At 49.5% G+C, this 13,304-nt stretch overlaps 1 protein-coding gene across 1 annotated transcript in view; it reads right to left on the reverse strand.

Annotated features, from left to right (window-relative positions):
• Slc9a1 (solute carrier family 9 member A1) overlaps positions 1 to 13,012 on the reverse strand; it is a 57,432-nt gene extending 44,420 nt beyond the window's left edge. Inside the window, exon 1 of the mRNA XM_048434098.3 lies at positions 11,840 to 13,012. Coding sequence (XP_048290055.1) covers positions 11,840 to 12,203 — 364 coding nt within the window. The 5' untranslated portion in view covers positions 12,204 to 13,012. The remainder of the gene's footprint in view (positions 1 to 11,839) is intronic.
• Between the last annotated feature and the right edge of the window lie 292 nt (positions 13,013 to 13,304).

The following is a 13,304-nucleotide window of genomic DNA, read 5'->3' on the forward strand; positions in this document are numbered from 1 at the left end:
GGTCAAAATTCACTAGACCATCTCCTTTTTTTTAATGAAATTCAAATCAACAACTCAAACAGCAATTTCAAAATCAAATAGTTTACCACAATACAATCCAAAGATGTACTAATTTGCTACTTTACATGCTGAAGGATGATGTAGGGAAATATCAAATCTTTTTCTATAATTGATTAAGCCATCATGTTTATACGAGAACAGTTTTTATGCATAGTATAAACACTGCAATTAGCTGAGTATGGTGACGTCTATAATCTCCACACTAGGGAGGCTGAGGCAGGAGGATTGCTATCAGTTCAAAGCTAGCCTGGACTAAGGTGTAAGTGTCAGGTCAGCCAGGGATATACAATCAGACTCAAATAAACAAATAAGTGAATTAATAAATAAATAACAGGAGATGGGGCTAGAGAGCTAGCTCAGCAGTTTACAGCACTGCTGTTTTTCAGAGGACCATAGTTCAGCTCTCCTCACAACTGCCTGTAACTCCAGGTCCAAGGAATGAGCTGACCCCTTTTCTGACCTCTGCAGTCACCTACATATATGTGACATACACTCACACACAGAGACACACATAATGACAAGATAAAAATAAAATGTTCCACTGGGCAATGGTGGTGCATCCCAGAACTCGGGAGGCAGAGGCAGGCAGATCTCTGAGTTCGAGGCCACCCTAGTCTACAGAGCAAGTTCCAGGACAGCCAGGGATACACAGTGAAACACTGTCTCAAAAAACCAAATTAAATAAAATAAATGAATAAATGATAAAATTTTCCTTTAAAAAAGAGTGAGGACGATGGGCTGCAGCTCAGCAGGTAAAGTACTTGCCTGGCTTGAGCAAGAAAGGTCCCAGAAGCTTTCATATGTGAACACTTGGTCCTCAGTTGGTGCTATATTTGGGACGGTTTTGGAAACTTTAGAATACAGAGCCTTGCTGGAAGAATATGTTATTTGGGGCAGGAGAGTTCATAGCCTGGCTGGGGGGTGGCGGTGGCGGTGGCGCACACCTTTAATTCCAGCACTGGGGGACAAAGGCAGGCGGATCTCTGAGTTCCTGTGGTCTACAGAGTGAGTTCCAGGACTGCTAGAGCTACACTGAGAAATCCTGTCTGAAAGCAAAACAAGCGTTCATAGCCTCACCACACTGCCAGTTTGCTCTCTCTGCTTCCTATGCGTGGTTTTACTTGTGATCTTTCAGTTTCCTGTCCAAGCCACTTGCCTGCTGCCATGCTTCCCCTACCTGGGTTCTTTCCTCTGGAGGCAGAAGCCAAAATAAACTCTTCCTTGTATAAGTAATTTTAAAATATTTACTTATTTGTGTTTGGGTTTTTTGTTTTTGGTTTTGTTGTTACTGTTTCTCCAGATAGGGTTTCTCAGTGTAGCTTTTTTGGAGCCTGTCCTGGAACTTGCTCTGTAGACCAGGCTGGCCTCAAACTCAGAGATCTGTCTGCCTCTGCCTCCTGAGTGCTGGATTAAAGGTGTACGCACTACTGCGTGGGTTTATTTGTGTATTTTTGTGTGTATGAAGAAGGTATTAGATCACATAGGATACGGTGAGCTACCATGTGGGTGCTAGGAAGTGAACACCGGACTCCTCTATAAGTCATTTTGATCATGATGTTTTATCACAGCAGTAGAAAAGTAAATGTTGCTTTAACCCCTTCACTTAAGGGAGGTAGAAACAGGAAGATCAGAAGTTCAAGCTCATCCTCAGTTACACAGTGAGTAAATTTGCAAATAGTCTGGGATATGCTAGGACCCTGTCTCAAAAAACAAGAAGCCCACCACCGCTACGACTCCTGACAACAGCTCGGGGTGGAAGCCAAGATGCTCCAAGCAGTGTCTGATGACTTCTGTGGCCTGACTGACACGTCCTGCAGAATGGAGCATGTTGTACACATAGAACTAAAGCAGGGCCTTTTGTGAGGATGCACAATGCAGCCCAGGGGAACATGGAGAAACACCCTGGGCTGATTACACTTCGATATTGAATTAATTATTGGTGCTATGTTTGGAGACCCACTGTTATCAGATTTATCAAGCTTCGTGACCATGTTCAGCTGCACAGCACCACAGTTGGAGAGATGTGCCCTGATCACCTCTCCAGACCATCTCCTTCCAGAAGCTTCCTTCTCTCAACTCCTCTCAGGTTCCAGCATCAGCCAGCGCCATACAATTCCACGCCTGTGCTTCACCCCTTATATACTGTTCTACTTCTCCTATGGACCCAAGTCTTTAATCTTAGAATTGAAGATGACCATGAACCTATACCTGGATTCTGTGCTTTGAGGTCTGAGATCCTATGAGAACCCCGACGCACCCACAAAAAGGATGAACCTTGTAGACTTTTCCTACCAAGTGTTTCAGTCTGCCTAGGCCTCAACCAAGCAGAGGCTCCCTTCCAATTAGAAAGCCCCAGCGGAGCTTTTACAGTGAAGTGAAAGTCAAAGAAAACAAAATGACTTCTGTAGAAAAGAGGCAGAGTTAGAAGTCGGGGTCCAGTCCCAGACCACAGCCTAGAGCCGCCGAGTAGCTGCATGAAAACTACATCTGCCCGAGATGCACACACGATCACACACGCATGGGGGAGTTTCCCCGGAAGATGTACAACAGAGCTAACAGCAGCAACATCTGGAGGAAATGAACGAGTGGTCAGAGAGCTAAGCAGGGGACATTCGCTTTTTACTTTAATCCCGTCCTGGACTGTTGTTGGATTTTACTATATTGTTCTTATTTTATTTGTATAAGAATAAATCTGCCACAAAAGCAAGATTCTGGCCCCAGTACACACCCAATCCACATAAAAACAAAAAAAAGCCATAACTAAGCCTGTCCAGGTATGACCATAAATTAACAAGATGTCTTCTTATGTGGTTTATGGCCACTGGTCTCATTAATTCAGTCATGGAGCAATTTATGGCTTGAGGAATCTTCTCAAGAAAAACCTAATTCAATCAGAGTTCTCAGCAGCTCCCTGTGGAGGTTCTGGGGCTCACTTTTACTCACACACAGAGAGGGTGGACCTCCCAAGACACCCCTCCCAGTTCAGGCAGATACCTTTGCATGCCAGCATCACAGCCATGCAGGAGGCCGTGACAACAAGACCACTTAGACGCCAACCGGCACCTAAAGCATCATCCATGAGCGTCACTTTCAGTTAAACACCTGCCTACCATTCAGCAGCCAAAGAGCCTCTGGACTCCCTTTCTCCCTCTCTCTGAGCAACCTGGTTTCTAGTGTAGACAATCCCTGTATGGACCCTGTCTCCACAGGGAAGTCAGTCATGTGCTCCTTCGTTCATTCACCCCAGTATTTGTGGAGGGAGCCCTGTCTGTGGGCCAGAAACAACCAAGAAAGTGAATGCACAAAGGTTCACAGCACATTTAAAATCTGTCAAGTGGGTTTTCTGACTTTTGCTAACACCATAACAAAGGAAGGAAGGAAAGAGAGAGAGAGAGAGAGAGAGAGAGAGAGAGAGAGAGAGAGAGAGAAAGAAAGAGATATCAAGGCAGGGGAGCTAGCACACAGGTCCCGTCTTCAAGGGACTTCCATGCTCGCCCTCATGGGGATCAGATTCTAAGCACAGCAGTTGCTCCACTTCTGTTCCCTTCCGCTCAGGTTCTACCTCATCTTTTGGAAAGCCTCCTCTACCACCGCAGCCCTCAGGGACTGCCTACTCCTCTCAACTTGCCCTCTGCCAGGAGTCTACCCAGCCCTCAGACACAACCACTCCTTGTCCCGTCTTGTCTCATCTCGTCCAGTCCTGAACAGACTGGAAGCACCTACCGAGCCCCGGAGGACCCTGAGCTAAAAGCCGGCAGGCAGACCACCACTGGTGTGCCTCTTCTTGCCTCTCTTCTTCAGACTGGCCAGCTCAAGACAGCCTTCTCAAGCCTTACCCGGCATGCGGTAAGGGCTATGCATGCGAGTGGTGTTAGGTATTAATTGTTTTGGTTAACTTCTGAACTCTGTCTCACAGAAAACTCTGATGTCAGCCCTCCTCCTTCAGTGAGCTCGTCTCAGACAGACTCCTCTCATTATACACAAGCCACTTTGGTTTGAGAGGTAAGTTGCCCCCACAGGCCTGGGAAGGAGCAGAACACCTCACCCTATTTCTGGGAAGTTCTGGGATAATCCATAATCTGGGGATTCCTGATTTCTGGCAAGCAGTATTGGAATTCAGGGCTTGGTCTGGCCCAATAAACACCAAAACCGGTCCTACGTGTTGGATGAGCTTTAGGGGGAAGGAAATGAAATCAGCATGATTCCAGAGAACAGGGGCAGCCCACTGATCCAGGCTAACCCAAAACTTAGTTCAGTTAAAATTAGATTAGCCCATAAGATTAAAAATACCCACATATAATCACGGGCTGCCTAAAGTATCAGTTGGTGTTTATTGGCATCTAAAGAGACGGTTTGGCCCCGTGCGGTGTGTGCAGACAACCTTGGGGAGACTCGTCTGACTCAGACATTTGCAGAGGGAGCAAGAGCTGCAGGAGGAGCCCACACGGGCGGGCGATGGATGACTCAGGAATAACCCAGGCCCTGCCTATGCTGAACGAGGCTTCTCTGCCTGCATAAGAAAGGGGAGGGGGGGCTGGTGGGGAAGGAGCCAGCTGCAGGTTGTGTACAGGCTGCTTGCTGCTCCCAGAGGACACCTGGAGCCCCTTAGCTCCAGGTCCCTGTCGTTCCAGGGTGTGTGTGAATGCTGCCACCTCCAAGATGGACAATTTCTTCATTGTGGACCTTGGAGTGGGTCACAGTTTCCAAAACTGAGCCAGAGAGAATAGTCAAGGCTTTCAGCTGTCCAGTTCAAAATGACTATGGGGAAAATGAAATTCCTAAATTGAAGGGGCCCTTGAACTTAAGCTATGACACTAAAGAAACATAGGCTCCAAAGTTGGCCAGAGCTAAGCTTCGACCTCAGTGTTTCTAACTATGCACGAACCCAGCAGTCTCGAAACCAGGAGTTTAGTAAGAAACAGCTAACAAACAAAAATAAAAGCAATGGCTAAGGCAATTAACAAAAACATCACAAATCGCCAGGTGGTGGTGGTGCATGCCTTGAATCCCAGCACTGTGAGTTCGAAGCCAGCCTGGACTACAGAGCGAGTTACAGGACAGGCTCCAAAGCTACAGAGAAACCCTATCTCAACACGCCCCCCCCAAAAAAAAACAAAAAAAAATCACAAACCAGAAATGGGCTCAGAGATTGTCACAAGGTCAGCAAAGACCAGAGTTGGGGGAGGCGGTGTGACTCAGGCCCCAGGTTCAATTCCCACACCAAAGGAAGGCTGACCTGAGGTCGCTTCTTGTGCACTCCCACCCACTTCCAGCGAGTTTCCCATTGAAATTCACTTCTCTCCTCTCTCTTTGGGTGGGGGTGGGAGAGCCTCCCACGCGCCAAGAATGAGAACACCCTCCCTCATCTCAAAGATTCGCTGCTCTGCAGACCAGGAAGGTGAGGAGGAGCCTTGATGTGACTTCAGTGACTTCACAGAAGCGTCGGTCCTCAGAGTGGTCAGGGCTCTAGACACCCAGCTCCTACAGCCCTCCTTCCAAGGGAGGGACACTACCTTACCTCTCTTAACAACCACCAGATTACCTATGTGGATGCATCTGGTCATTTTCTCTCCTAAAACCACTTTGGATCATTTTTTCTTTTTCTTTTAATTTTGAAGACAAGGTCTGGCTGTCCTGGAACTCACTATGTAGACCCAATCTGGCCTGGGACTCACAGAGGGTTCTACCTGTTTCTGTCTCCCTCCCAAGTGCTGGACTTAAGACATGTGCCAACACTCCTGGCTGGAACATTACTAACATTCAGTGTGACTGAGTGTGGTGGTGTACACTTTTAACATTCAGTGTGGCTGAGTATGGTGGTGTACACTTTTAACCCCAGCATTCAGGAGTTCCAAGGCCATCCAGGACTCACCATGTCACTATACATAGTGAAACCCTGTTTATAAAAAAAGAAAAGAAAGGAAGGAAGGAAGGAAGGAAGGAAGGAAGGAAGGAAGGAAGGAAAAAAAAAGAGAAAGAATCCCAGCTTGCTGGTCAGGCCCTCTCCCCCACCTCAGGCAGGTCACAACCCAAGACTCAGTTTCCTGAGGTAGAAAAACAAAGCACAGCACTAAACAAGAACTACGACTGATGCTTCTCGAGCTGAAGAAAACTGTGCCACCTGCTCCCATCACAGAGGGTGCCTCTTGAGGATGCCACTGGGCCCTGAGGGCAACCAAGAGCAGCCTGGCACATTCTTCCTCAAGGGCAGGAAGTCACAGTCACAAGGCTAGCCACTCCCTCTGGCTAAAGAAAATCCCTTTTCAATTGTCACGCTCTTGACCAACAGGAGAGAAGAAAGCTCAGCCAGACAGCTAAGAGACACCTGCAGTGAGGAGACAGATGGGTTATGACCAGGTGAACAGACGCAACCCGGCGCAGGATCTGTGTGGACACAGGCTCAGCGATCTTGAAGGACAGGCCTGAAGCCAGGCACAGACACCCACAGCTCTCTCAGGTGGGAAGAGGGCTCCCGTGGCAGGCATGCCACCCCTCAGATGGAGTCCTAGCGGAGTGCAGGTGCAGTGGAGCTGGGCACCACTCACACAGGGCCTAGTGCATCAGCTGAGGGCAATGAGAGAGGCAGGCAGTGCAGCTGCACCCTTCGGGAGGCTATGCCAAGACACCAACAGAAAAGAAACAGCAATTCAGCATTGCTGAGAACCCCTGAGCTGTTTCCTCATCTGAAGAACAGAGGGAGCCTTTATCTATTAAGTCTTCAGTGGGAATTAAGTGAGATTACTTTTACAAAGTTCCCGACACGGCTCTGTAGATACTCAATAAATGGTGGTTATTATTAGAGACACCCCACCAGCAACAGCAGCGATGTCACAGGGCAGGCTAGGGACAGTGCTGAAACTGGGAGAAACAGTGTGGGGAGAAGGGTCAGGAGACGGGAGAGCAACTGCTACAGACTGCAGTGGCTAGGATGACGACCTTGGGTCTGGATCATTCCCCAAAGGCCCAGAGTGGTACTATCAGGAAGCTGTGGGAATTTAAGAGGAGGCCTAGTAGGTCTTCAGGGCTAATGGCATGTCCTTGAAGGGACCTTAGTACCTCAACCGCCTCCTTGCTCTCTTTGGTTTCCAGCCATGAGGGAGGCAGTTAGTTCTGTTCCACTACACACTCCCGCCATCAAATGTCACCCCATCTGTAGGCAAACAATGAGCCAACTAGTCTGTTGAGACCCCAAAACTGCGAACCAAAATAAACTTTCTCTCCTTAGATACTGGTTATATACAGTATTTTTGGTATAGTAACAAAACGGACTAACGTGGTGGGAGGTCATCCAATAAACTCTAAAAGCCACTACAGTGAGCCAAGCAGCCCTAAATCAATCTCTACCTCAGACTCAGAAGGTGAGATAGTGTCGTCAGGTCACTAAAAAGGCAAGGCGAGCCCAGAGACATACAGCAAAAGGCTGAGTCAAGGGCAGAGAGCGAAGCCAGGTTTCCGCCAGGACTTTTCTTGCAGTGGAGCTGCACGCGTTGGGCTGAACTGGCTGGGGAGAGAGGAAAGGTGAACCTCGGGTGTGAAGCTGAACGAAGTCCAGGCCACGTGACCAGCCCAAGCCCTCCAAATGCCCAGCACACCTGCAAACATACTACCTGCAGCCTTTTCGCCCAGATGCTGGCTGACTTCCCTCACGCCATCTGAGTCAGGCAGCTGTTTTCCCAGGAGAAAAATGTCATCCTTTTCTTTTTAGAATCCCATCAGGTTCAATGTGACCTTTAAGCTGTTTCTTCTCTACTTTTGAAAAGTAGAAGAGGTAGGTCTGGGTCTCACTTGCTTATGTGAAAGTGGGCAATAAAATCCCCTAGTTTCTCTATTCACAGACTTGGTCTAAAGAGGAAATAGCAGCATATACCTTGTAAAGACCAAAACCAAAACATCATTAAGATGCAAAGGGACAAAAGAAGTCTTTTTTGTACCTAAATAGGGAACAAGATGAATACCTGCTTCATAGGCAACTGGGCCTCTGCCAGCCGTTCCAGGTCAGGAATATGGGCAAACAACAGGGGGTGCTGCCAGTAGTGAGCTGGGTTACAGAGAGCTTCTCCCTGGGAACAAGCACTGCCTGAGAGTCAGGTGAACTGGGACAAAGCAGAATTCATGCGGGAGCCAAACCACAGGACACGAGGGAGGAGGAGAATGGCCCTACCCCAGAGGTTTCAGGACGGTTCGCTCAATTATTCATTTATTCATACATTTATTTATTATTTACTTACTTGAGATGGGGTCTCGTGTATCTGGCCTCAAACTCACTCTGTAACTGAGGATGGCCTTGAACTTCTGATCTTCCTGCCTTTACCCCAAGGCCTGAGACTACAGTGTGCTACATATGTTACTATCACACTTGCTTCATGTGATGCTCAGACTCAAACCCAGGGCCTCGGCTGCGATAGGCAAGCACTCTACCAACTAAGCTACATACCCAGTTCTGGTTCTCCCAATAATTTAAGTCCCTCTTAAACCACTAACTCCTCCCATCAAGAAAAGGACTTGACTACCAGAGAGAGAAAAGCAGGGTCCAGAGCAGGGAAGTGATTTGCAGGGGTCACCTCCCCAATCCCAGAGGCAGCAATTACTCTAGAACATTAATCCTTGCCCTGTCTCTCCCATGTCGGTGCCCACAAGCTTCTCCTGTGGGTTCCGGGACACAACTAGGCTGGGAAAGAAGACTGCGCTCTGCACTTTCCGTTCCTAAAATAGGGGTACCTTGCATGGCAAGGAGCTGCCACAGCTGACGGAACAGGGACTCTACCAAAACCCCGACCCACGCTGGAATGATGAGAAAACAGGCAAGACCCTGAAATAAATTCTCTAGCTCTTGGAGAGCAGCCGATCTGTACAGAGATCGCTGCTTCAGCCCTCGGGTCTGTAATCAAGGCTCCATCTCCCTCTTCCCACAACCAGCTCCAGGAGGCAGCTCAAGAGAAAGAACAGGACAGCCAGGGCTACACAGGCTCAGAGAGGAACACACAGAGAGAACAAAGTCAGATGGACGTGTCCAAACCCCTGAAACCTCAAGGAAGGACCAGGACGAGGTGGCAGCCAGGGCTATGGGATACTGTGCTCCAGTCTCGGCAGATATAGGAAGTAGGGCTACATCTGCCTTAGGTGGCTAAAATACTAACAGCAGCAGTGGCTGCTCAGCAAGCACTCCCTATATATAGAAAGTCAACTGTGTGTGCATTAATTTACATCACCATCGCATCACCAGCTATAGCTAGATACTAGCCCCCTCACATACATTCTAACACACACACTCACGCACACACTACTCACACACACGCACACTCACACGCATACTCACACACACACACTCGCACTCACACAGAAATGCATACTCACACACCCTCACACACGCACATGCACGCACGCACACTCACACACATGCGCACACACACACGCACACACACACACGCACACACGCACGCACACACACACCCTCGCACACACTTTCTCTGTGGGGTACTGGGGTGGAACCTAGGGCTTTGGGTATGTTCCTAACACTGAACTACACTCCATCCTGTACTTTCCATTTTATGATAAAGAAAGTGAGCTTCAGAGAACGTAAGCCACCAGAGCAGAGGTGCCTTCCCCACTGCAGCCTCAAATCTAACCTTCACGCCAGACTGTGAAGATAGAGGTGGAGAAGTGGTTTGTACTGTTGCCATCTAAACAGGACCCTTGACATCTTTGGTTCACATTCCCTCTACCCTTTAGCCCCAGAAAAGTCAGGTGCCAAGGGCCCAGGCTCCTGTTATCAGAAGCAGAGAAATGCCTTTCCAACTCAGACACACAGGCCTTTGGGACTGCAGAAGGGGGTGTGGGGGAGGGGGGAGTCATACTCAAGTCTTCCCATTTTATGATGAGAAAACTGAGGTCCAAGGTTGGGGCTTAACCAGGGTTTCCAGAATCAGAGCCACACCTGGGAAGGATCACAAAGATCAGTTGGCTAAGGGGGTGTGATTGGTCAAGGTCACAAGAGGAGGAGAGATGGAGAACCCAGTTTCCTGACAAATAGTCTTGCCGGCGCCCCATCCCTGCTGTCCAGCCCAGGGTCTCAGACCCCACACTCTATGTTGACAAAGCAGGTCAGGCCCAGATGGTGCCTCTTAGGACAAATGCTATCACATCAAGTCTGCAGGACAAAAAGTTTCCAGAGTGGGGTCTTTTTGGTCATATCACCAGCAGACACAGATCGGCTATGCGTGTGCCAACTCCCAATACTGGGACGTGAGGGGGCAGAAGGGAGGTGTTAGTTTACAGACAGCCCTTCTTTAGTCTCTTCCTTGTCTCCTACAGACAAATGACATATCATAGTCACTTCAGTTTCTTAGAACAAACACAGACACAAGGTTTCATGACTCAATCGATACAGCCAAAAAACAATTCAGATTCTTATTTCACAAGACCTTCAGGAAAGGCTCAGCTGTTCAAGGTCACACATTTATGTGGGAATCCAGACACAGGGTTCCCCTTGCTCAGTCCTTGATTTTTTCCAGGAAGCTGGCTGCCATCAAGGTATAGGTGCTGATGCCCCAGCTCCACAGCCAAACTCCACCGCCACCATAACGCCTCAGCACCAAAGCCCTGCACAGGGAAGCCAGCCCCTGGTTCTATCAAAACAGAGGCAGCAGTTAGTTCCTGCAGCGTGCCCCAGGGATGGCCTCACACCAGGCTGGTGTCCTTGGGAAAGCTGCAAGGCTTCCTGTTCAGTCTCTTAACTCCTCTAAGCCCAAATCTCAAGCAAAGAGGGAAACAGTCCCAGTACCTTGTGCCTTCCACTGTTAGCTGTATGTGGACTGAAAAACTTAAGGCAACTTCCAAAGCCCCCTGGACACTACCTCCAGAGACTTCTGGGCTATGCAGCCACTGGAGAGCTCCACCAATCACCCAGCAGAACAGGGTGCTCAGGCTGGGTTAGGGAGCCCAGCCCTTAGGGTAGGGGACAGCTTTTCCATGCCCTTCTTCCAAAGAGATTACTCTGAAATCTTAGACCTAGCACTTCTCTGTCTCTTCTCCTTCAGTGAGTAAGTAGCCAATGTCTCTGGTCAGTCAGGTACAAACCTGAACCAAACCTCAACTTCCTCCACTTTCCTGCCACCCCAAAACGGCCTTAGAAATATGCCTACGAACTGGATAACAGTTGGCATTTCTGGTCTGGAACCTGACTCAGGGGCATCTGACCAGCCTCGGTAGGCAAAGCTGACAGATACTACTCTGGGGATGAAGGAAAATGAGACTTTGGTAATTCCTGATGTTCTTCCGACCACACTAAGTCTTCTGTACCCAGTCCCTTACTATATGCAAAATCCTTAGGCCAAGTCCTGAAACACCCTCTCACAGAGAGGGTAATAAATTGCACTGATTCCTGTTGACAGGGCAGAAAGTGCCACTCGCTAAAAGATCCTCCTGTCTTACACATAGCTCAGCACTGGGCTCCTCTCTCAGTCCCATCCAAGTCATGGGACCTGCCAAGCCTTGGAAGCTTTACTGAAACTCCCTAGTATTAGAAGCATCCCATTCTCAAGTCCTGTGCACTCTCCCGGTCCCTTCCTTCCCCCTACATAATGCCAGCTCTAATCTTGGAAGGTCCCAAATCACACAGGCCAGAGTTGGAATTTAAGGACCAAACATATAAAGGAGGAGAATGCCTGTCACAGAAGTGGTTCGTTCGGATCCTGAGCAGCCGCATCTGGTAAGAAACAGGACAAGAAGCTCACCTATTTGGTGGCGGTGGCAGTGGCAGCACCACACACCTCAGACTTACCTATCTTCATGAGGCAGGCCAGGAGGATCCAGAGGGAGATCTCGAAGGGTGTGCGCACGTGTAAGTAGTCAATGTCCAGGACCGGAAAGGCCTTTCGATGTGACTTAATGCCATGTTCAATGTATAAATTGGTCAAATTGTGGTCGTCTGGGTGATGGAGAGGCTCCGACGGAGCAGTGGTGACATCCCCAATTGAGCGTTCCCGTGGTGGTTCGGACCCTCTGATGGTGCTGGCAGTGGGGCTGGGCTGGAGGCCATGGCTCCTGAGAACAGGTAACAGTCCCACCAAGGCAACCACCACCAACAAGGAGGGGAAGATCCGAGGTGGAGAAAGTCCCCCAATGCTAGACCCCCAAAGCATCATGCTGCTCCCTCAGCCTGGGAGGCCTCAGCCCTTAGGTAAGTGAGTGTGAGACCTGGGACATAGGGAGCAAGGAGTCTGTAGCTGAGGTGAACTGGAGCAGTCTCTAGGAAAAGTTCATGTTTTAGAGAGGTATTTTCGTTTTCCAGAGATTCACAATCTGAAAAGTCCAAACTGGAAAAAAAAAAAAAAAAAAGGGACAAGTACCTTGGAGGAACTAGGGAGGAAACCCAAAAGATCTAGAACTCCAGGCTGAGAGAAGGCAGAGAAGGCAATCGGGGAAACTGCGTCCTAAAGAGAGAGGAAGGGGCCAGGATAGGCTGGACCACCAGCAAGAGAAACGAGGAAGAAATCCGGACCTTAGGCTAAGAAAAATATCCGGGATGCTGGAACTCGGCTAAAAGGAAGGGGTAAGGAACCTGTGCTAGAGAGGACCAAAAGGGTGAGACCCACTGCAGGAAAAAGAGAGAGGAGGCTGGAAGGCCAGCCTGAGAGAAATGAGTAAAGCCAGAAAAAAGGCTGGGGCTTCCCCACCCAGGGGAGAGCCAGGGTCCAGGCGCGCCGGGTTGAGATTCCGGGGAAATGGAGGGAGGCGGAAGACGGAGGCAGGCGGCCTGGCGGGAAGGCGCCTCGGCGCAGGCAGGAGGCGGCTCGCAGTCAGCCAGCAGCAACACACCCCTCTTTGAGACCCCGGTGCAGTGCTGTGGTGCGCCCCGGCCCAGCGGCAGCTCCCTCCCGGTCAGCTCCAGCTCTACCTCCAGCCCTAGCACGGTCCCAGGTCCCGCGGCAGCGGACTGATGCCTCGCTGAGCACAGCGCAGCCATTTATAGGCACCAACGAGCAGCCGGCGCAGCGGGCTAGAGAGACCTGTCAGCGCCCGCGCGGTGCAGCGGCCCCTGTCGCCGAGGGAAGGAAGTAGCACGTAAGAAGAGGAAGCCGAGACCCAGATGGAAAAAATAAAAAAGTACATTCTAGCACGAATGAAATACTGTACTACCTACAGAGTATTTTCTCATTGCCGCGTGACCTTGAGCAAGCTACTTAGCTTCTCTTTTTCACAGCTTTCTCAACGGTGACGTGGAGATAAGTAGCTAAATCAACCGG

The sequence above is a fragment of the Myodes glareolus genome, chromosome 3 (genome assembly GCF_982192425.1).
Source record: "Myodes glareolus chromosome 3, mMyoGla1.1, whole genome shotgun sequence".
NCBI lineage: Eukaryota > Metazoa > Chordata > Mammalia > Rodentia > Cricetidae > Myodes > Myodes glareolus.